This window comes from Leishmania donovani, chromosome 29 (assembly GCF_000227135.1).
Source record: "Leishmania donovani BPK282A1 complete genome, chromosome 29".
NCBI classification, from domain to species: Eukaryota; Euglenozoa; class Kinetoplastea; order Trypanosomatida; family Trypanosomatidae; genus Leishmania; species Leishmania donovani.
The window spans coordinates 965,969-989,609 of NC_018256.1; the positions used below are offsets into that span (position 1 = coordinate 965,969).

The window sequence follows — 23,641 nt, forward strand, 5'->3', positions numbered from 1 at the left end:
GGTGCGCACGCTTCTGCCATCCACGCGATAGGCGACGTGTCCGCGTGACTCGAACGTATCCCACATGGCCCTCGCATTGCCTGCTGGTGGAGGCACAGCCTGCGCGACCGCGAGGAGATGCACTGGGTGGCGACCAGCACAATGGGTGGCGCGGCTGCGAGGCGACCGGCTAAGCGGCGGTGATGGGTGGAGCCTGGTGCAGGGGGCCGTGCTCCGATGACGGAGTCGGCGCACTCTCTAGCGCGTGTGTCCACGGCTGCTTCGCACCGCGCGGTGGGGTCTGTGGCAGGCCGGGGGCGGGTGGAGTGGCGTGAAACTCATGTTGCATGTCCGGAAGGACGGACCCTTTGACGGGAAAGAAATGTCTGTGCTCTTTGTAAGAGCAGGAGGGTGCTCTGCTGCTCTATGTAGTTTTTCGCGCATCTGCTGCTCCGTCTGTTGCAGCCGAGTTATCCACCGACCGTTTGTATGTGTCTGTGTCTTCGGTGTGGCCACTTATTGCGTGAGCAGTCACAGTCGACAGTGCGCTGCATGTCCTTTTTTACGTTCGTGACTCTCGTTCTGGGGGGTCGGCGTCGTGTCTCAGATTTTGCCCATCAAGGTATTCCTAATCATGTTGCCGGCGCTTTCCATCACCGTCTGGTAGATGGTCACCACATCCAGCGTGGAGCTGAACATGTCAGCGAAGCCGAAGAAAAGCATCGATACGATGTTACCGCGGGCGTACTCGAGAGCCCAGCACTCTTCGGGCATGCGATACTGCTTCGCTGAGCCGCGTGGCAAGATGTGCTGATCTCCTGGGCGGTAAACCTCTTTCTCTTCCACCCCGGGCAGCGCTGCCCACTGCTCGCCAACGAGGATGTTGAAGAAGTCGTCAGCCCAGAAGTAGCGACCCGTGTGCCCCTCCGTGCCGACAGAGGAGCCAAAGATAATCAGGTACTCTGAGAAGGAGCAGTGCAGCACCGTCATGGACCCCATAGCCCCGCCTGCGTTGTTCCAGAGCCAGTGGCCCGTGTATCGCGTCGTTTTCGGGTAGTTCTCCAGGATCAGACGAATGGTCTCGTCTGTTACCTGCTTTGCCGTCGCCTTGCCCCCGTTTGCCGCATGGGCGGTGGCAATGCTCTGCTGCGCAATCTGTTGCAGGCGCACGGGGTCGTACACCCAATGCGATGGTTGATCCACGTACGCAAAAAAGGCTATGACGACCGCCACGACGCTGATCAAGAGAAGGCTGGTGCACTTGAACGACGCCATTTACTTGGATATCGCTTTGGGGTCTTTTTTTCTGCTTCCTCGTTGCGGCGGCGTATGTTTGTCGGGGTGCGCGCCTGCCAGCGACTCTGCCTGTGGGGATCCGCGTTTGAGCTGCGGCGGCAGGGGTGCGTGGTCCTCCGGCGGGCAGCAGCCAACAGCGAAAACGAAAGAAACGCTTGACGAGGTCGGGAGAGTTGCCGGAGGAATTCCCTCAAAAAAAAAATCGAGACTGCGGACCTCGCCAGAGGGCAGAAGGGGGGAGGGAAGGAGGGGGAGCAGTGAGACGTGTCAGAGATGAGCAGCCGATCGGGGGCGGTTAAAAGGAGCCGACGAAGACAAGGGCAAGACAGCGGAAAGGAACTAAAAGGAGGCGCGGTGCGCCGAAGTGATCTAGAGAATTCCGCGCCGTGTTGTATCTCCGCATGTTGATGGGATTGCACGTAGTGCGTTGCACATCCAAGCGGCGCGAGGCGCGCACCACATTTGAAGAAATCGCCAGCAAGTGCGAAAAAGAGGAGAAGGAGGGAGAGAGACAGACAAGAATGAGATCGAAGAGAACGGAGAAAAAACGTTGAGACGTGTAAGGTGGTGGGCTGATCACCCAGGGGACGGGTGGGGTGCAAGGACGTGTGCGTCGATACGACTCCCCAGGCATCATGCGGAGGAGAGCACTGCACAAGCACCTACACCCAGGCCCAAAAAGCGCTCCCCTGGACGAGGAGCGGATAGGCAGCCTGTCATGGCCCTCGTAAAATGAGGGGCGTGCCGCTCTGTCCGGTTGCTTCTCGCCACTGGCATCAGCAGGGAGGTAAGTGACAGTAGCTGCACGTGAGAAGTGCGCGGGTGGGTGTGCAGGCTCCTCCGAAAGGAGGCGCTTGCACAAGGGAACAAGGGAGAAGGGAGAGGTGTGATTTTGCTCGCCCTCACCTCTCCACCGCTTCGCACGTTTCTGTTTTGTACAGCCCACTTACTTAACCACCACACGCGCACACGCACTCAGGCTCCATCAAACGCAGAAACAGAAACCGAAGCAGTAAAGGAAAAGGGATAGACAAGCAGAACGGAGGGCCATGGCTCTCAGCACCCAACACCGACACCGACATATGCGGATGCGTCGGTGCATGTTTTACCAGCAATAGTAATAATAAAAGGGCACAAGACAGCGCAGACACAAGCTGCCCCCATTTCGTTGCCCAAAAACATGGTGGGCAGGAATTGGGGCAGACAACACAATCAGACACAGAGAAGAAAACCTGAAACCCCCCAAAAGCGAGCAAAACAACCATGGGATGAAGGAAAGGGAAAGAACGAAGGTGAGCCACACGCACATAGGTAGGTGACTGAGAAGGTCTCAAAGAGGTACAAGAACGCAGGCACTGCAGGCGTACACAAAACAGACATCAAACATCACATAACAGCGTACACTCCACACCAAAGAAGGAGCGGAAAGGAGGTCAGAGGCGGAGAACAATAAAAGAACGGCGGAGCAAGTTAGGTGACATAGGAGCGCAAAGAACAAGCGAACAGCGAGCGAAAAAAAAAAGGAGAACAACGGCACACACGCGCATGCGCACCACATGGCAGAAGAAGACAGAGTAAACAGAATGAAGATGGAAAAAGAAGAAACATACACACACACACACAGAAGGGGAGGGAAGTAGGGGCGGGATCAGGATGAAGCAGCTGGCATTCACGTCGTTGGGTGTCTACCTCTTCTGCATTTTTTCTCTGCTTGGCTTTCCCGACGCCACCAGATCCCCTTCTCCTCTAAGGCAGGAGCACGCACACGCACGGCTCTCGATCCTGCACTTCCTCTTTCACTGAATGGGTAGGAGAGAACGAGGAGCCAATTAAAACGAGGCGGGGGCACGTCGGCCAATGTGTGAGACAAAACGACGGGGTTGTCCCAGCCTCTTTTTCGCTCTGCGGTCTCCATGGGTTCTAGTGCGTCGCACACAAAGTCGTCGAGAAGAATAAGGGAAGGGGGCACACGGTACCGGAGGAGAAGCGATACACGGCGTACGCGGATGACAGGTGGCGTACACAAACATCCGCATCAGCAATGAAGAGCAACACAGACACACACACACACACCGACGCACACGAAAAGAAAAAAATGGAGAAGGGAAGAGGATCCGAGCGTCCATACCGGAGTGCGAGTGAGCAAGGACGTGTGTAGAGACGCAGGAGGGGCAACGGAAGGGAAAAGGCAAGCGGAGAAGGAGTCAACGTTCTGCTGGTACTACTGCCTTGTTCAGAAACAATAGCTTAGGAAGGATAAAGATATCCAACGAGAGAGAAGCAGGGGAGAAGGAGGGGAAAAGAGGGAGAGGGGAGGCGAGTGCCGTGACCTGCGCAAAACCAGCGTGCACTCGCACCAAAGAAGAACGAAGAGAGAGACCACACGCCAACACAAAAAGAGGAAGCACAAGATAAGGAAAAGCAGCAAAGCAGGAAGAGGAGAAGGGGGGCCGCTGATCAATGCACATACACAGCAGGTAGCAGGAGAGTCGCACGCGCCGAGAGATGAAGGGAGGGCGATGGGAAAGTGGAGGAGATAAGACGGAGAGGGGGGGGGTCGAAAGACTGCCGCGAAGGCGAAAGAAAGGTCTCAGTAGGCCGGCAAAGGGGCGGACGCTGTGATGAGTGTCGGACGGGAAAGAGTAAAGGAGGAAAGCGTGCTACCCGCATTGGGAACACGGACTACTGGACAGTCAAGACACACGCACATTCATGCTCATGATTCCTCAACCACGGCTATGCGGACTCCACAGAACAGCGAAAAAAAAGGGGAAAAACATTTTTCGTTGAACTGTAGGGACGAGAGAACCAGCAAGCCTGTGGTCACCCTTTCCCCGCCTCTCGCTCTGTTCTTCCCCTTGAGACCACAACATGCGTGTGCAACAAGCTGGCATCACTGCCTTAAATTTGTTCTGTCTCTCTCTTCCAGTTGCATGCCTCATTCATCTTCCCACCCTCCCTCTACCCTCTCTCTTACCCTGCTCCTTACTGCTCAGTCGTACTTCCGCCCGTCCCGCTCTGAGTAGCGCTTTCTTTTCCCCGCTTTCTCGGCTCTTTGCCAAGGCCCCCGGCACACACTCGAGGCCAACGAAAATGACGAAAACGTAACTGACTTTGCACGACACACACACACACACGCAAGACAGGCGCACATATGCACAGAGTGAAAATCCCTTGACGCATTCCGATTGGTGGCCAAAGAAGGAAAAAAAAGGAGAGGGAAGGAGGAGGTCTCGGCGCGCCAGGGAGGGCGTCGAGACCGACGAAGGCCGAACAAAGGACTGAAGCAGGGAAAACAAAAGCGATTATACGGTGTGCAGCGGCAAAGTCGGAAATGGCACGCAAGTGCCTCCCGAGAAAGGGATGAGAGAGAAACCGAGAGCCAACAGAGGTGAAATAATAATAGCAATAACATTAAAGAACAAAAAAAAAGTGTGTGTCGTCCAGCATCACCAACACGCCGCCGTTCTCCTCAATCATGTGAGACAGGGTAAAAAGGGGAGGGGGGACGAAGGGGGCATACTCGAAGGACGAGGCAGCAGTGCTGCAATATCCGGCGGCACACACATACACACGGACTCACACAAGACGCAAACAAAGAAAAAAGAGAAAGACAAAACCGTAAACAGACATAAATACGCACATGCAGCGCTTGGCACTTATTTGTGCCCGAGACAAGGAAACAACGGAGAAAAGAGGCAGCTGGAGCGTGTAACGACATGTGGAGACGAAGATGCTGACACATACGCAGTCACGCGAAAAAAAAAGAACGGCATCAACAGAAAGACCTCCAAAGAGCAGGTGTAGGATTCTTATTCTTCTGTTCGCTTGTGCGCGTGTATTGAGGGAGGGGGCTGCTGGTATACGTGCGTGTGCTCTTGCCTGGCTGTGTCTACATCATCTGTGATATCGTCCCATCTCCCTTGATGGTGCAAGCATCGAGCCATGAAATAAAGCGTACGACGTAGATGACAGCGGCAAGCACAACAAAGAAAATGAGCCCAACTAAACAAAGATGATTCTCACAGTTGTGCGGGGGATCACCCGTTGATGTTGCGGCGGCCCGTTGCACCACAGCCACCGCCGCGCCAACGATTAGCCCCCTGCCTCATACGGAGAAAGCGCGAAGAGGCTGAGAGCAGACGATGAGTCGAAGAAGAAAAAGCTGAGAAAAGCGCTCAAGCACAAATCCGTTAAAGCGCGCATCACCGCTGCGAGCCTTCCATTTCACATAAAGCACTGGTGCGCCGCGAAAACGCACGGGGGAAAAATAAGCCAACACCTGCGGCTGGCGGCCTCTGCCGTGGACGCCTCGTTCACATCTGCTACGCCTTCCCTTTATTTCACGTGTGTCTGTATGTTTGTGTGTGTTTATCATTATTGCGTTGGTTTGCCGTTCCTTCTGGGAGAGGATATCGATGCTCGAAACAAACGCATACCTACAGAGGCCAACACACAAGCGTAACCAAGTCTATGGTGTGCGAGGCCTGAGCGGGAGAAGCATCAGTAGGGGGTAGCTTTTACAACATGTCCACCATGTTTGCCATACGACAAGAATGAAACGCCATCCACCCGCCCCCGGCCTGCCACAGACCCCACCGCGCGGTGCGAAGCAGCCGTGGGCACACGCGCTAGAGAGTGCGCCGACTCCGTCATCGGAGCACGGCCCCCTGCACCAGGCTCCACCCATCACCGCCGCTTAGCCGGTCGCCTCGCAGCCGCGCCACCCATTGTGCTGGTCGCCACCCAGTGCATCTCCTCGCGGTCGCGCAGACTGTGCCTCCACCAGCAGGCAGTGCGGGGGCCATGTGGGATACGTTCGAGTCACGCGGACACGTCGCCTATCACGTGGATGGCAGAAGCGTGCGCACCGTCGCTGGCCTCTCCAGCGCAACAATGTCCACAGCCTGGCCGCCGACATGCATAGTGGTGAAGCGGTCTGATATCCTCCCTCTCCACAGAGAGTGGGAGGGGGGTACCTGGATCCATGACAGCGCACGCGCGGAAGTGTTCCCCTGCCACCAAAGGAAGAACACAAATGGATTAGAGGGCCTACCGAACAAGGAGGTGAACCCTCTTCCCCAGAGAAACAGGCAGAAAAGAGAACAGGTACAACGCAAGGAAGGGGAGGAAGGACAATACGGAGGCGCTCCGACAGTTGTTAGGAGGCAGGTCAGCCGGTGGAGGGATGAGGCGAGACGGAGACGTGATGAGAAACACAGGGAAGAAGCCAACCCCGTCCACTTGGCACATCGGAATGAAAAGCGAAAAGACAGAAAAAGAAAAGGGAATGTGTAAATCGATGACAAAACGCAAGCGTAAAGCAACAAACAAGAGGAAAGATTGGACATCAATGCGCCTCACAACAGCCGTCGCAGGAAGGCGAGAAAGGAAGGGCGGCAAGGGAAAGAGTGGTAGATCCGGTTGCCCAACGAAAGGGTTCTGAGAGGCGGAGAGGAGAGAGAGGAGGTGGTGAGAAACAGAGAGGGAATACAGGGATGAGAACACAAAAATAGTCCAGCAGAGAGAGGAGATCGAGAAGACGGGCGAAGAGGGTGGGTGGGTGGGGGGAAGAGAACGAAAAAGAGAGGGGCGATGATATGGGAATCGATGGCGTATGTGTGTGTGTGTGTGTTCCAGTGTCTGTGAGCGCGATCGTATGCTCGATGATCACCGATGAGAGAAGGAGGAAGGAGCTGGCTGAGAGGTGGGGGTGGCGGGCGTGAACGAACGCCTCAAACTCAGTCGCTGCGCTTCCCCCTTTCCCCGTGAGACGGAAGGATACAATTACTTCCGGTAAAGAGGGAAGACGCAGCCAGGAGGGAAAACGGGAGAAAGCACGCATACTCACCCATATGTCTGTGAAAGGAGACGAGAGGAACGGGCTGGGAGAGATGAAAACGCTGAGAGAAGGTACAGAGAAAGGAAACGGCAAAATAAAATACCACCAACAGCAACGACCGCGCGGAAATCCAAACGTGTGGGATGACACAGAAGACCAAAGAGGAGGGGAGGGGAGAGAAGGAAGCGCGCACACGGAGACGTAAACGCGACATTCAGAAGAAAACTACGGTGAAAATGATGTTTGGCAATGATGATAAGGGAGGTAGATATAAAAGAGATGTGATGGGTGGCAGAGGGCAGCGACGCGCTGTCAGCAAGAGAACATACCTCCCCCTCGAAAAAGAAAGGAAAAGGGGCGAGCACAAAAATGTCACCCACGTGTAGAAACAAAAAGGCGAGAGTTGAGGTGGATAGTGAAGGAAGAGGTTGGCAACGCCTCAAGCAGATCGGCTGTAGTACATTCTCCCCAAACCCCCTACCCAACCGTTCAGCAGCCTTTTCACCTCCACACGCACGGATATACACACGCGCAAAGGCATGCAGCGGAAGGGGCGCAACCACGTCAAAGAACAATCAAAACAAAACGGGAAACAGAGAACGAGGTGAGGGAGGGAAGGAAGGAGGGGTCAAAACGTGAACAGTGACCTCTGCAGAGCAACAAGAATGATAAAAACAAAGCGTGATCAGATACACCATGATCGCCCCCATAGCCGCAGGGCACACAGACACAAGCGCCGGCAGACATCTGCGCACACACGCGCTCCCCCTTCCCTCTCTACCTCCCTCCTTCCGCTGCTAAACACATGAGCAAAGACGGAGAGAAAAGCGCTCCAACACGAACACGCTCACACACAAAAACGGAAAGGGATACGTAAAAGGGAAAGAAGGAAGAAAAGGCACTCGATGACACGGAATGTGGAACACATTTTACTTCGATGGCTCCATCCCACAGGCACACACACACACCATCACATCCGTGCTCTTTAGCAAGAAAAAAAAACGCTCACCCTCTCTTCCTGTTGATGCTTTTTTTTTCAAGAAAAAGGGACATAGAAAGACAGAGGGAAGTAGAAGGGAGGAAGACAGTCCAAGAGGAACAATCGTGGCGCAACAATCAGCAGGAGAGACGCCACTGGGATTAGACCATTAAGCACAACGTCCTTTCTCCTTCACTGCCTCATCGCCCAGTAGCTCACGCATGCGCCTCTCCAAATGGCACATGGACACGCCCCCCCTCCAATAGACCCCTTCGAGCATCGAGTGCCCGATTTGCTGTTGGCTGCCTTCACCTTTCATCTCTCCGTCGATACTGGTATCGATGCTCTAGCCCTGCTTAGCATTGCAGCCTCGTTGCTTTCCGCCTTTCGCATCTGTGGGTCGGGCATCCCTTCCTCCCCCGTCGCCTGCTCGCCATGCTGCGGCGGCGGCCCTTCTCTCGCTGCATCGCTGTGCTCTCCTGTTGTCCTTGCATTCCTCCCTCCGCCTTTTCAGGTCTTCTGCTTGCACCTCCTCCACTGCCGAAGTCTCTCCATTTTTTTTTCGTGTGTGTGGGCGGTGCGGGGCGGGTGTGTGTGGGGGGGGGGCGTTCCTTCGCTCCTCCTTCCGTATGGTGCGCCCGCGTGGGTTCATTGCAGCTGGCATCGCGTGAAGGCTGTGCAGGTAGTGGCGGCGGTGCCGAGTCGAAGGACTCCTGCCGGGCCACATCGCTGGAGCGGTCGAGTACCTGAGGGGGTGGGAAAGGGACGTAAGGAAGAAGAGCGAGGAAGGAGCGGTGAGCCCCTGAAGCGCAGCCACCCGGGACTATCCATCCGCGCCGTAGACCTCAGCATACGCGTTCGTGAAGAAGCGGTGGTTCATCGCCTCCAGAACGGTAAGGCGGCGCTCCGGATCGAGGATCAGCAGCCGGGCAACCAGGTCAACCCCTGCATCGCCAAGCAGCTCGAGGGCGTGACGGTCGCGCAGAAACGCGCGCAGGTGGCGGCTGATGCGCTCCAGCTGCATCTGCATGAGCTCCTCCGAGGTCATGTTCTCAGTGTCCGCCTCCTGATACCGGTTCAGAACCTCCGCGTATTGCTCGCAGTAATGGTAGTCCCGCATTCGTGGAAAGATTGAGGGGGACGGGCGGCAGCCGCGCGTGAAAATGTGCCGCAGCTCGTCTGCCTCGTCCTTGCCCTTGAAGAGGACAGTGCCCGAGGCCATTTCTACTAGAATGCACCCCAGCGACCAGGCGTCTGCGGAGTAGGTGTAGTTTGTGTTTCCGAGAAGTACATCTGGGCTGCGGTACCAAAGCGTGACTGCCTCGTGCACGTACTTTTTGTACGGGATCCCCTCCAGCCGCGAGAGGCCAAAGTCGCCAACCTTCAACGTGTACAGCTCCCCGGCCGGCGCACCCTCGATATCACACAACTCGCCGCCGTTGGCGCTGTCAACGGCAAAGGATGAAGAGAGTATCGCATCTGTGCGCTTGGCGAGCATCAAATTCTGCGGCTTCAGGTCGCGATGGGCGATGTTGTGCGAGTGCAGAAAGCCCAGCGCCAAGATCAGCTCGACCGACCAGCGCCGAAACACCCGCGTCGACATTATATCACCGAACTTTCCCGAAGAGGATCGCACGGAGACTTTCAAATCCCGCATGAAGTGCCACAGGTCACCGCCTTCGCAGTAATCCATCACCACGTAGGCGAGTTGCTCGCGCGGCCGCAGTATTGCGTCCCGAATCCCAATGAGATGCTGCCGCCCGCGGCTGATGCGCCGTCTCTGCTGAGCCGACAGCGCGTCCAAGGCGCCTATGCGCAGCGGCCCGGACGAGGATAAAGCCGCGTCATCCCACTCATCCTCTGCGGCGCCGCCGGAGCAGTAGCGGTTGTGGTCCACAAACGAGGAAGGAAAACCCTCCTGCACGTGCGTGTTGGATGGCGCCGCCGTGGCTGGCCGAAACACGGCCCGGCCACGGCGAAACGCGTCCCGCTCCACACGATCCCGGTTGGAAGTTCCGGCGCTCACCTCGTCCAGCACCATGATTTCTCGTAGCGTGGCGGCCTGCAACCCGTCCTCGACACTGGTGTTGTCCATGCGCTTCAGAACCATGCGACTAGGCCGACCGCCGGCGTTTCGCGGTTCGCTGCGCCCTTTCGACCCCAGCCCCACAACCACCCCGCTTGTAGGGGACGGCAAGAAGGATGCCGACTGAGAGTGTTGCAGGGGAAGCTGCGGTTGAAGTTGATGGGGTGTCGCATCTGCTAGGAACACACGACCGTACTCACCTCGCCCAATCTCTTCCCGAAGGGTGTACGCGCACGATGTACTTTCGACTCTGGTGCACCCGCGCTGCTGCGCCGACGGCAAAGGCGGCGATCGGGACCTTGCCCCCGCCGCGCGGCGGGGCGGAGCATCAGCTGCACCGTCTACATCATTTTCATGTGGAGAAGGCCGGTGTTGAACGCTCTTGGTGACAGATTGTGCTCTTGCGTGGACCATCACATCTTTGTTGCTCTCCGGCTGGATGCTATCTTCCTGATTCCGGTTCATCCGTAACATAGATCTCCCTCCGGGGCGAGGTTCAATGGCCACAGAGAAATCAAGAGAGTACACACGACACGAAACCCGAGGCAAAATTCAGCTGTACCCCGACAGCGATCGAAGGAAGGCGGAGAAAGAGATGAGAAGCAGAGGTATAAAATAAAGGGTGTGTGGGACCGATACTCGAGAGAAGTGAAAGCGAAGAGGGCAACTGAAGACACTGGGGCAAATACAAAACAAGATCAAGGCGGCGGGACGCGGAACACGAGCGTGGAGTCACCGCTGACACGAAGAGCCGAAATCCACTGTTATCGTTGTTCGCTTTTCGCTTGCGTGCTTCCTCCTTCTTTTGAAAAGACTTCGGGGCGAGCGTGTTCTTTTTTTTTCTACCGTTTTCCCGTGTTGGTTCGATGTTGTTCGCTGGTATGATACCCTCGTTGCTGTCGCTGTTGGAGGGGCGTGTCCGTGTATATTGGGAGGGAGGGGAGGGGAGGAGTAAGAGGGCTCAGCTGGAGGAACAACGACAGGCCGAGAAACGAAAACGAAAAGAGGGACGCGACAATATTCTTTGTTAAAATCACGTAAAGCAGTAAGGAGGAGCGAAGCCACTGAGAAGAAGCGGCACAAGCGGGCGCACGAGCGAGCCCACAGCAACAGTAAACTGGATGACAACAGCAGCGACAATATTGGATGACGATGACGGCAATGGAAATGGCCCGTGTGTCCGAGATGGAGACCCTAAATACAAACGAACATGAGCAAGCCGCATACACGTGCACAACAACAAGAGGAGAGGGCCGAACAAAAACAAATTCCAACCACGCAAAGGAAAGAGTGTGAGAGTGCGGGCAACGCCAAGTCGAGGAAAGAGGAAAGAGGCTCAACACGACAGCAGAAGAACGCGGGGAGATGGAGACGGGAACACAAAGAAAGGGGGAAGTGAGCGGGGTCAATGGAGGGTCGGGGAGAACACAAAGCAGAACACACACAGAGAGGCGAGGAGGAGATCGAGTAGCACCGCGGGGGAATTAAGGGAAGAGGCTCTCTGGGAGGAGTGAATACAGCAGCGTGGGGGGGGGCAAAGAGAGAGGGGAGGAGGGGGGACGAACGAGGAAGAAAAGAAGCCCAAGAAGACGACGAACAAAAAAAAACGATGGTCGGCGGAAAAGCAGAGGGTGAGCCACAGCAGTCCGACAATAACGGCAAAACGCACACGACGAAGAAGGGGCACAGACACCGTATCGAGATCAAGAAAAATGGAGAGGACGAGTGTGGAGAGGGTAGATGCGAGATGGTGCACTCCCACCCACACAGCCGCGGCAGCGACAAGCGACCACAACACCCCACTACACCAACACTAAATATTGAATCACGTGATGAGCCAGCACCTACAAATGAAGAGTTGTGCTTTCAGTGAGGGTGACAGAGCGGCACACGCAAAGAAACCTGAGCTCTAGAAAGCGGAACCGTCTTCGTTTGATGCACTTCTTCGCTCCTCTTCGCCTCTGAGGCCCGCAGATTTAGGGGCGTGCGTGTGGATGCGGATTCACAGGCTCCCTCCTGCCTCTCAACCAAAGGAGAAGACAGCAGAAAACGAAGTACAAAGAGGATGGCGTGAAGGGAAGGACCCAGTGGCTCGAGCACGCCCGCGATTGTACACAAAAAGGTGTTCTAAGTTTTTTTTTTCGCGCGCGCACACACACAGTGAGACGATAAGTGTGTCTGCGCCCGTTTACAATTCGATTATCGCGACTCTCTATTTCGAGCTCAGCCCTTCTACCTCTCTCACGCTCTGTCCGTAGATTCGCTGACGGAGAGGGAGAGCGAGAGAGAGAGAACGACGAACAACAACAACGACAAATTAAAACAACTGCGGAATCAAAACGGAAAAGTGTGTGCCGCTTGTGCTTCCCTCGGCGCACCCTCTTCGTGTGCCTACACACTTGGTAGCCTCGGAACTACACAGAGAGAGACCGGGGGAGCAGACGATAACAGATAGGATGAGCGGAGCAGGAGGACCGTGAAAGGAGGGGAAGAGAGCGAGAGATAACTGATGACTGACTGCACAGAGGCATGAACAGCACCGACGCACACGCATGGACGGACGCGCGCGAGGCAAGCACGAGCGAGAGCAAGAGAAACGTAACAAGCGAGTTTTAAGCGGACCCTTTCGTTGTTCGTCGTTTCCCTTCCCATCCACTAAAAGTGAGCGAACAGGTACGACGAACAGAGAACACGGTGGACGCGTGTATGTGTGTCTGAGTGTGTATGCGTGACCTACGGACAGCGCGAGATGGGAGAGTAGGGGAGGAGGCGGAATGATTGTGTGTATGTGAGTGTGTGTGTGTGTGTGCCAAGGCGGTGAGGGATGTGGCTCAGGAAGGAAAAAAGATGCGGATGATGGAGAGTGTGAAAAGCCATGGGGCACAGAATGGGAAAAGGTCGAATATCTGCAGTTGTGTGTTGACTGAGCATGCAGGCATGTGCACACGCGCGACTGCGTGGGCATACGCGACGAAGGATGCCGTGAATACAGACAGGCCTGAGTGAATACGCTACCGCTCTGCCTCTGTCTGTGTCTCCATCCTCACGCCAGCTGGCTGCGGTGGCGGCGCGAGAGAGAGGGAGTTCACTCCCGCCGCTTCGTGCGTCTTCGTATGTCCTTCGGCTTTGATTTAGCCCTCGCCCTCGCGCTTTCGCAGAGCATACCCGCTGCCCTGACGCGGTGTGTGTGTGTGTGGGGGGGGGGCATTCACGCCGGTGCGTCGAGCTTTGCGTCCCTCTTGAAAGGATACTGGCGTGAACGCAGCCAGAGGACAGCCGAATCGCTGTCGATGGTTTCCGGGGGTCTTTGCTTTGTAGGTGTTTGCTTGAAGCATGAGCACGTGCGCGCACATATCCTGGCGAGGTCAGAGAGATGGTGGTGGAGGGGGGAGGGCGTGAGGGTCATAGTTCGTTTTCTCCTCTGCAGCCTCCTCGGTCTATCCACCCACACCTTTGTGTGCCCCACTCACCGACCCACCCACCACTCCTCCTCCGCCAAGCGCACGCATGACTTTTTTTTGAACACAACCACCGTCGATTGGAGAAGCAAAATGACAGAAAAAAAAACGAACGACGACGACAAAAAAAAGAAGACAAGCGAGTTCGAGTCGTCCCCCTCCCCCTCTCTGAAGGAAGAAAGCACCACGGAGGCACGCAAAACAACAGTAAAGGACCTCTTCCTTGCGCAATAAAGGGGAGCGGGATGCCAAAGTCGCCCATAGCGAAAAAGCGTGAAGGAGAATCATAAAGCAAGAGGGCAGAAGAAGGATGAAGAGGGCAGGGGGGCCTTCGACTGCACACACCGTCTATCCGTGTGCCGCTCCGACGGCCGTGGGTGGGGGGAGGTGGGTATTTCATCCTTCTCTATGAGCATCGAAACTACATCTGCGCAGAAGACACATGGCAACAGGCGTCGTGGAGACGCGAGGGGGGGGAGTAAAGTGGTGGTGTAGCCCATGCAAGACTGTGAAGACGGCGCTCTCGCCTACTTGTCCGCACGGCGTATCCGCTCGTGTTCGCCACCAACTCAGTTTCATACACTACATCTCTCCTTCGAACGCACACACACACACACACAAACACGGAGCACGAGAGCAGCAACTAACACATAAGCAAAAAGCAGTTGCGCACCAGCAAAGAAGCACTCGTGAAGCGAATCAGCAAAGGAAGGGAGGAGACGGCCAAAACAGCAACAACAGAGCAAAAAGAGCCGCGACGACAAGTACGAAGGCGCGCGCACAGAGATGCACGAAGCGCGACACTGCAGGTCAGCTACCATGGCGAGAAAAGCACGCCATCCCGCACCGTTGCCACCAGCACCCGCCACCACCCCCCTCTGCCCACCAACATACACTACAGCGTTCTCAACCCACCTAACAAAGGAAAAGCGGTGGCAGGGAGCGGGGGCGGCGTAGAGAAGAGGACCGAAAGATGGGGACAGAATGGGAGACACCGCACAAAATCAAACACAACCAACGTGGAGAAGGCACCATACGGTGCAGCGAGGCAGAGCATGTGTGAGTGTACGTGAGTGTTTGTTTTCCCGCGCGCATCATCATTGAGCGACTCTCCGAAACCCGCAACACAGGCGCACGCGCGACGCTCGCGCGCTGGCAGGATATGTTGCGCCGGTTGCCGTACACTCGGCATGGCTTCAGAAGGGTATAATCAAACAAGGCACGTGCTCGTGCGCGTAAACTTCGTAAAAGGAGCCACATCTTGCACCCTCCTTTCGCTTTTCTGCCGCCGCAAAAGCAAGTGCGCAGCCACGTTCGCCATCATGCCATAACGCACAAAAGCACAGCGACAGCGGTGCCTATGCATGCACCTCCTCACCTGCGCGCTTGATGGCCTCGAAACTGTACGGCTTGCCGTGGATGCGCTCGAAGAGGTTGAGGATGTCCTCCGCGGCGCTCTCGAAGTGCGTGGCGGCATCGTAACTCTTGCTGATGAAGCAGCGGCTCGTGCTTCCGTCCTCGAGCGGCTCGTACAAGTCAGAGACAGAAATGAACGTCTCCAGCGTGGGACCGATCAGCTTGAGGCCGGCCTCCAGGTCAGCCTTGGGGTTCCCCGGATGCTCGACCACGGTGCCGATCATCACAATGAACTTGCCCTCGGGGCACACCTTGTCTTCTTCGCACAGCTGCAGGATGTACACGTCGTTCCTGCGGCGCAGCTCCGACTGTGGGATAATGATCTGGCACGCGTTGGCGGCCACCTTTAGGTTGGGGATAGGGTGGTCCATGATCGCGATGCAGCGCACCACCTGACCACACGATCTGACACGGTCCGGAAAGTACGACGGATCGCCCAGCACCAGCTTCGCGAACGCCTTTTTGCCACCGCTCTCGATGGACTCGAAGGCACCGTTCGCGTCAAAGTTCACCTTGTCCACAGGCGTCTGAAGCATGTAGGTGCCGCCGTACACGGCCGACAGGCGCGAGAAGGCCTGCGGAAGCTCGCCACTACCATAGAGCGGGTACACGTACGGGGAGCGGTTGTACATCAAGAAAGAGTTCTCGTACAACTTGCACCGCATCACGGTGTCGATGGCTGGCTTGTGCAAGTAGTCTTCGTTGTTCTGCAGCGCCATGGCGTGCCCCACGAAGCTGATGGTGTCGCTGCCAAGGTCGAACTCCTTGAAGAGCTGCTGCATCGACATGGTTTGCAGATTGTAGCCCTTGTAGGTGCGACTGTCCTTCACGTTGTAGCCGGACACGTACTGGAGGAAGTTGCGCAGGCGGCGTTTCTCGAAGAACCCCATCAGCGATGACGACAGCGCCTCCATCTCCGTCGCCGGAACCTTGGCGATCTTGCCGTCCTTCATCACAAAGGAGCAGTCGAGCAACATGAACTCCATGTTGTAGCGATCCACGACGGTGGCGCGCAGGATCTTGACCAGCTCACCGGCGCACATGAGCACCTTCGGGATCAGATCGACGTTGTAGAGATGGCTGCGGCCCATGGAAGCCGGCGGCGTGCCCTTGTTAAACTTCTGGTAGAGCTGTTCCAGGTTCAACGAGGCGCTTTCACCGCCGTAGTAAGCGTTGCGGTCCACGTGCAGCACCTTGTAGCCGTTCACGGACAGCAGGCCAGACAGCACGCACTCCACCAGGCCCGTCCCGCACACGATCGCATCGTACGTCTCCTCCATGGCGGCGGGTGGTTTCTTGTTGTGTGCGCCTTTTATATCGTGAAGACAAGCAGAATGACCGGCGCTGCAGCGCTGCAGTGGTCGTGCTTTTCGCTAATATCTGGTGTGCTGGAGTGGGGGCGAGAGGGAGATAGAGGACGGGGGAGGAGGGGGCAGAGTCGCGCTGCAGAGGCGGAGGGAAAGAAAAGGAGAACAGTGAGCAACAAGGAAAAACGGCGCAGTTTTGTGTGTGTGTGTGTGTGCATGTACGTGTGTGTGTGTATAGGTATGCAGTGACGAGCAGCTGCAGCAGATCACATTGAGGCCACGTAAGAGAGCGAATCAGAAGAATGAGGAGGGGCGAGCAGGTTGGCAGCGGATGAGGTGGACAGGGAACAAGAAGAGCATCAGCTTGAAAGAAAGTCATGCTGCATGTGTGCACGCATACACCACACACGCACACACAAGATGGAAGGAGACGTGGCAGATCGCATTCCAGCATTGCTTACCAGAGGAGAGGAGCGTCCGCACTCTTCGTGCCGTCCTGTGAACTGCGCGGTGTGTGTTGGGGGGGGGGATGAGTGGGTGGCGGGAAGGGGGAGGGGCGCAGAAAGGCGAGGAAGACAGCGCCGGTGTCGTGGTGGTGAGAACAACTAGGGATAGAGAGAGCCGGGTCAGTGAAACACGCAGAAATACACGAGGGAAACTCCGCCGAAAAATGGGCGTATAGGTGGCCGCCTCTCTGTCTGTCTCTTTCGCCGTTCTTCGCGGAGTGCTTAGTCAGAGCCTGTGCGCTGAGTAAGCTCGTCAGGCAGGTGCTCGCTCTCTGCTTTTGCGCCGCTGAATCGAGGCGCATTTACGGTACCTTTAGTCTTCTCGGCGAGGCGTCGTGGGCGCGAGAAGTCCGGCACTACGACCCTTCGAGATACGGCAGAGGGGGTGCATGAGGGGTTGCGCTCGAGCGCCGTGCGATGGCTGCGGCCCATCACGTGCTCTGTCATGCGATGCCACCCAATCACGCAGTCGCAGACGTAGCAGTAGTTCAAGACGGGCGGGAGGCGAAGGCGCCGAGCACTCTCGTCGGCTTGCATCTGGGCGGCAAGGACTTCCTGGCGACGGGCGGCATCCCTACGACGCGCATCGTCGCGCCGGTTGCAGAACGCCTCAAGGGCCTCGCCGCTTGTCGAGAACTGTGCATTAGCGTACTTGAGAAGGCATCGGGCGTCCACAAACCTCTTCATGGCATCCGAGAGCGTCTGTGAGGTGGATGCAGCCTCGGCAGCGTAGCCCATGGCCCGCACACACTGCGCTACTGCCATGCTGGTCGCCTCCAACGTGCTCACACAGGTCTCGCGGGTGCGCTTGCGCAACGCCTGAAAGAGGGACTCGTAGTCATCGGCAATCTCGAGAGAAACGCGAGGGATTGAGCGAGTGATGTGACGGTTCAAGGAGAGCGCCTGGTTCCACGTGCTGTCGAGAAGGATGAGGTGCACCTTGCGTTTCGAATGTGAGCCACTTACCGCGACGGTCAGCGGTGGCGCGGGGTGCACTGCCGCACCCTCGCTGTTGTTCTCCGTTGCCGGTGCGGGTGCGCGTGGCATCTGGTTGGCCGCGTTAGCACAAGCACGACGATCAACACCATCGATGTCGATCTCTTCTTGGGGAGTGCTGCCTTCGCCCCTTCCCCTCTCTTTGCTGCTTCCGTGGTCCCTCCGGGAGGGGAAGAGATGCGCATTTCGGATGTGGTGGTGGATGCTGACCGCGTCCGAAGACGGATAAAGGGAGACGTGATAGACGACCGCTGGCCCTTCGGCTGCGCACGCGGCCTGACGGTGCTCCACCGGCGGCAGCTGTTGCAGATATGTGTCATCCTCGCCGAGTCCCCAGACGCGCAAAGGCGCGCCTAGTAGATAGGCAGCGATGTGACCCGAGTTCGTGCTGCGCATCAGCTCCTCACTGTGCAGCAGCATGGTCACTTCCACATGCTCATCCAGCACGGCGGCCGGCAGTGTGGCACGGTAGGCGTCGAGCTCGGCGCACATGCACACCTCGCTAGGAAACCAGCACCATAAGCAAAGATCGCGCTGATGCGCGCGCCAAAGCGCGACAGAAAGCCGGCGCAGCACCGTCACGGCGTGGCGATCCTCGCGCTCCACGCTGGCAAGAAACGCCTTCCACTCCACCGATTCCTCAAGGCTGAGGTAGATCGTGGGCAGCTCTGCGAGCCTGCCGCTGGAGCCTGCCGCTGAATCATTGCTCACAGTGGGGCACGCGCCATCAGACTTCGTTGCACCGGAAGCGGCTACGGCACACTGCATAGCACGCACCACTTCACTGTTCAGCTTGCGTTTGTTGATGCGTATGCTGCGGCGTCGCACGCTCTCCTGGTGGCGAGCTACCGCCTCCCTCACCTCGTCCAAGTGCTGAGCGATACGCGCCGCCTCCTCGCTCGTGCGCGGCGGCATCGTGGCGCGCGGGGTGCCGTAATGCTGCAGCCCCACGCACTCGAGCAAGCGCAGCATCGAGCGCTTGTACGGGTTCGACGTGGCCCTACATGACGAGACGAGCGACTCGTCAATCTGCTGCACAGCAGCGGATGCGGCGGACAACGACTCGCTCATTTATGCGTCAGTGGAGCAGCGCGTTCCCCGAGTGGATGAGTTTGCACTGGTCGTTGTAGATGGCAGCAACAAGCGGGCTTCATTCTCAGATCTGCCTAAAGTACTTTTCGAGGGATCAATGTGCCAAGAGTTCTGTGTGCGTACGTCGTTGCTTCCTCACATCTGTGGGTCCGCGTACGGAGTGGGTGTGAAGGAAGGAGTAAGGAGTTCGGCGAAAGGCGGGAAAGCGCTAACGTTTGTCATCGCGCGAGAAAGCAGAGGACGCAGGTCGAGAACACAGACAGCGCCACGGCTGCCCAGCCAGCAACGACACAACATCGCAGCACACGTGTACTGCCATGTGGACAACGCTACTCAGGAATTCGTCACGGCGCTTGCACACGAACGCGGGAAAAACCTCATCACCGCTGAGACTGGCGCCTAGTCCAAATGCAGGCATGAAGGGCACTCGTTCGGCATCGCAGATGCCAAGTCGGCGTCTGAGTGCCTGTGTGCACGCTAAGGCGCTTCAGCGAGGAGGTCTCTGCGCCACCGCTGAGCCTTCTCATGGCAGGTGCCGGTGTTTTGCCGCATACATCTGTTTGCGTGTGCCATTCTCTTGTTCTTTTGTTTTGTCGTTTTCGCTTCGGCTTCTGCGCTTCGCTGCTGGTTGGATGGCCTTGGCGACACTCTGGCGAACACACCCACACACGCAAGACGGGAGGGCATGTGTATGAGGGAGGTGGCTGAGGAGAGGGCGGGGACGGGGGAAAGACTCCACGTAAAGCGAGCGATGATTCTCTTTCTCTGTTGACGCAATGCAAGACCAACCAGAAGCAAAACACACACACGCACGGAAACGCTTGAGGGCGGTGAGAGCACACGAAACACAAAAAAAAACGAGCAAAGGATGAAGGGAAGGGGTGGTGGCCGAGAAGGACCGCACCAACGGCGGCCATCGCTGCTTCCCTTCACATGGGGCGAACAAACCAACAAAGTCGGCAAACAAATTTGTGAAGAAAAGCCAAGCGGCGGACGCCATTATACAAAAACGCGCAGAGGCGCGTGTGAGGTGTCGGCTCCACCGCGCCTCCATCTCCTGCTACCGCCTCTCCCCTTGTGTCTCTTCACTGCACGAGCTCTGTCACACCCTTTCCGTGGCACACGGGGCAAAGGCTTCTCCTGCTACGCCGCCAGCGTGCGAGACGAGCGGCAAGCGAGGCTTCCCACTCATGTCCGCACCCAGCGCACAGCCACCACACCTTTGTCTTCGTGTCCGTCGGCGACAGCTGCTCTATGTGGAGATCGCCGTTCTTTAGCGGATGCCACTCCTGCAGCACAACGCTTTCCTCCGAGGCCAGCACAGCGGCCGACTGAGAACGCAGCAGCGCGCATGATGGGCATCTGACCTTGTCGAGAGCCCGGTCCTTCACACGAGCAGCATAGCTCTCGCGGCACATTGGACACTTCCAAAAAACACTCTCCCTGCTGTCTGCGGAGATCTCCTCAGGCTTGAGAAACGGGTTGTTGCGGTTGTAGTCCCACAGCTGAAGCAGGTCAGGCCGCGCCTTCGCCAGCGTCGAGGTCCGGTTTGCAGCGCACTGCGGGCATCCGCTCTTGAGGATGCATCGCACGAACACACCGCTACGCCAGACGTGGTCGCACTTGACGCAGCGCCACGCCGCGACCACCGCCGAGTCCGTCATGACTTCGTTCACTGGGATGGCGTTGGCACCGTCGCCTGCAGCAGCGTACTCGGCCGCCAATTCGGGAAACGCAAGGGCCAAGTAACGGTTTGCCGTATCCTCGTCAACAGCCGCCGTGTCCGCCGCGCATTCTTCGCTGTCTTCTGGCGAAGACGTGCTGGTTGCATCGGCCTCGCCAGCGTCCGCGTCGACAATCGACGTCTTGAGATTGTAGCGTCGCGCTCGCCGAGTCACAGCCGTACCGTCGCCTTCCTCCGCCTGGGTAACACCGTCCAGGCGTGTCTCGGTGCCGCTGCCGCTACATCGCTCGCCGCTCTCCCTCTTGGGCTCATCATCGCCACCAAACGCCTCCTCCAGAGTGGTACCCATGGGGTCCTCTGTGGGTGGCTCTGAAAACTCGTCGCTGTCGCCGCCCATGGTGGCGTCCGTTTCGTCCACGGCATCGCGAGCCTCCGTCGCTTCAAGTCGTCGAGCGCTGCCGCGGCCACGTGCTGAGCGGAGACTCGCGCGTTTACGTTGTGCTGGCGGGGATGGGCACAGATTGCCGCCGGCTCTCTTGCTCTCTTGCTCCACTGACTCAGCTGCTTCCTCTTGTGAAGAGCTGCCTCGAATAGAAAACGCTACACTCTCCTCGAGCTGCTCGTCCGCGTTTATAGAGGTGGGTAGCGATGAGGCTGACCTCTGCTGGGCAGACGCGGCAATCGGCTGTGCTCGCCGCGACAAGGATGCTGCGCCCTTGCTGTAAACCGCGCCCGCCTCCTTCTTTGCCTTGGCTGCTCCTCTGGCGCCTCTCGCCTGGCCGACGCGGCCCATCGCCGACCCGCAGCGGCGCGCATGCGAAAGCGCAGCTACACCACCGTCCGCGATGAGCGTCGAAGACCCGCACAGCATCGAGGAGCTGCCGCACCTCCACGACAGAGATGCGGGTGAAGGAGTGACAACAACGCATGCCAAGAATGACGCGGGCAGGTGGTGCGCGACGCACGGTCCCGCAACGGCTCGTGCGACACGTGAAGGGCGCCACATGGCTGACGTGCGAGGAAGTGCCAAACTCGTTATGTATAGCTGTGGGTCAAGCACTTCTACGTAGCCATGCGAAGGGCACACGGTTCTCTGGAGTAGCCAAAAGGGTGAAGGTAGAGGGGCAGAGCGCAGCTCGCCGTTTACGCGGTCTTCTTCTAGGATGGGTCAACGGCACAGCAATAAAAACAACAGCAGCCGGATGGTAAGACCACAGTAGAAGCACCCCTAGCAACAGCACCCCCTTTCCTTCTTGTTTGCTTCATGGTAAGCATTGCATGCACGCGTTTGTGCCCACGTAAGTAAGTGTGCATGTGCGTGTGCGTGTGTGTAAATCATTCAATGATGCACGGAGGAAGAGGAAAGAGCGTGCCATATATTCCAAGGGGAGGGCGGGGGTGGGGGTTATTGGTGCGTTCGTGTGTGAAGCGGAAGCACAACAGTGGCATAAACGAGAGAGACACGGAGGAGACAGAAGGCAGAAGCACTAGAAGACCACTCAACATCGCCTGCGAAGAATGTAGTATGGCCCGCAGGAAAGACTCCTTCAACCTTTCTTCCCTCCTCTCCATCCTCCCGCCACCGCAGCCACCATCATCAGGAGCAGCTGATGTGGCACGCTCGTGGCCCAAAGAGAGGACAGAGGAAGGGCCCGCGAAAAGAGGGGTTCGGGATCACCCCACACGCAGAGCACGCCAACAGAAACACGAAGCGGGTTGTAGGATAAAAAAAAGGCGACAAAATGGCGTACGTCTGGGGAGGGGTGGGAGAGAGGAGGTTGGTGTGGCAACAGGCACGTTTGTGTAAGCGCCAGTACCATATACATCCACGCACCTTTCGGAATCGGGATGCGGGGCGGGGGTTTACATGTGTGTCACAGATGCACTCTTCGACTCGTTGAGCGTTGTGTTTGTCTTCTCTACGCCAGCACCGAGAGAAAGGAGACACGCTATGCACACATGTTTCAGTCAAACGTGGGAAGCGGGCGCAGTGGAGAAGGAGTGCGCGAAGACGCAACAACGACGCCCAATAACGTACACAGAGGCGCGACAGCGGCTGAAGAGGTGTGGATGAAGAAGAGAAAGTAGGCGCACGCGCCGCATCAGAGCACGCCAAAGCCATGAAGAGCTCCAGCACAAGCACACACGCACCTGCAAGACACACAGATACACAATTCCGCATGGGGGGGGGGGCAGCTTGCCGCATCTGCACGCGGCAAAACACACAAGAATAATGATGCATTGCATGTACCCAAAGAGAATCACACAGAACACCGCCGTCACGAGAACGACAACCAACATCAGCGGACAAAGACAGCAGATGATACTAGATAGATACACCTACACTACACATGAAAAGAGGGAGAGGCCTCACGCCAGAGTCGCGAAAACACGAGAAAACGAGAGAGAGGAAGGGAGGGAGTGAAATCAGGTGTAAAGTTTACACACAAGCCATTGAAGTGTAAGCATGCATGCAGCATTCGAGAAAACGACCTACACTCTACACGGACTTCGGCGCGCGTCACTGCCGCGAGAGAGGCGAGAGAGACAACGAGGAATAGAGGACAAGGGAGAGGCGTGGAGGGAGCGGGGAGGACACCCCTCTCCGTGCGTGGCATCGCAGGGCGCAGTACACCCCTCTCCCTATCCCTGCCAACGCCGAGCCACTTCAGGTGGTGAAAACTTCACGCACCTCGGACATGGCGGAGGGCGGGAGGGTGAGAGCGATGTACCGCTACGCATGCCGGCGGTCAGACTGTGGACATTGTTGCGCTGGAGAGGCCAGCGACGGTGCGCACGCTTCTGCCATCCACGCGATAGGCGACGTGTCCGCGTGGCTCGAACGTATCCCACACGGCCCCCGCACTGCCTGCTGGTGGAGGCACAGCCTGCGCGACCGCGAGGAGATGCACTGGGTGGCGACCAGCACAATGGGTGGCGCGGCTGTGCGGCGGAAGGGGGAGAGTAGATGAAGGAGCCGAGAAAACAAAATGTCATGTC

At 57.3% G+C, this 23,641-nt stretch overlaps 5 protein-coding genes across 5 annotated transcripts; all 5 read right to left on the bottom strand.

Moving 5' to 3' along the window:
• Positions 1-582: 582 nt before the first annotated feature.
• LDBPK_292250 (C-8 sterol isomerase-like protein) lies at positions 583-1,254 on the bottom strand (the record flags this gene model as incomplete). Its single annotated transcript, XM_003862595.1, has 1 exon — positions 583-1,254. The coding sequence occupies one exon, from the start codon at positions 1,252-1,254 to the stop codon at positions 583-585; it is 672 nt and encodes a 223-aa protein (XP_003862643.1).
• Positions 1,255-8,919: 7,665 nt separating this feature from the next.
• LDBPK_292260 (protein kinase, putative) lies at positions 8,920-10,656 on the bottom strand (the record flags this gene model as incomplete). The annotated part of the gene is made up of 1 exon (XM_003862596.1): positions 8,920-10,656. The coding sequence occupies one exon, from the start codon at positions 10,654-10,656 to the stop codon at positions 8,920-8,922; it is 1,737 nt and encodes a 578-aa protein (XP_003862644.1).
• Positions 10,657-14,998: 4,342 nt separating this feature from the next.
• LDBPK_292270 (rab-GDP dissociation inhibitor, putative) lies at positions 14,999-16,336 on the bottom strand (the record flags this gene model as incomplete). Its single annotated transcript, XM_003862597.1, has 1 exon — positions 14,999-16,336. One exon carries the CDS (start codon positions 16,334-16,336, stop codon positions 14,999-15,001), a length of 1,338 nt encoding a protein of 445 aa, XP_003862645.1.
• Positions 16,337-17,091: 755 nt separating this feature from the next.
• Positions 17,092-18,936, bottom strand: LDBPK_292280 (hypothetical protein, conserved; the record flags this gene model as incomplete). The annotated part of the gene is made up of 1 exon (XM_003862598.1): positions 17,092-18,936. The coding sequence occupies one exon, from the start codon at positions 18,934-18,936 to the stop codon at positions 17,092-17,094; it is 1,845 nt and encodes a 614-aa protein (XP_003862646.1).
• Positions 18,937-20,042: 1,106 nt separating this feature from the next.
• LDBPK_292290 (hypothetical protein, conserved) lies at positions 20,043-21,434 on the bottom strand (the record flags this gene model as incomplete). The annotated part of the gene is made up of 1 exon (XM_003862599.1): positions 20,043-21,434. One exon carries the CDS (start codon positions 21,432-21,434, stop codon positions 20,043-20,045), a length of 1,392 nt encoding a protein of 463 aa, XP_003862647.1.
• Positions 21,435-23,641: the final 2,207 nt, after the last annotated feature.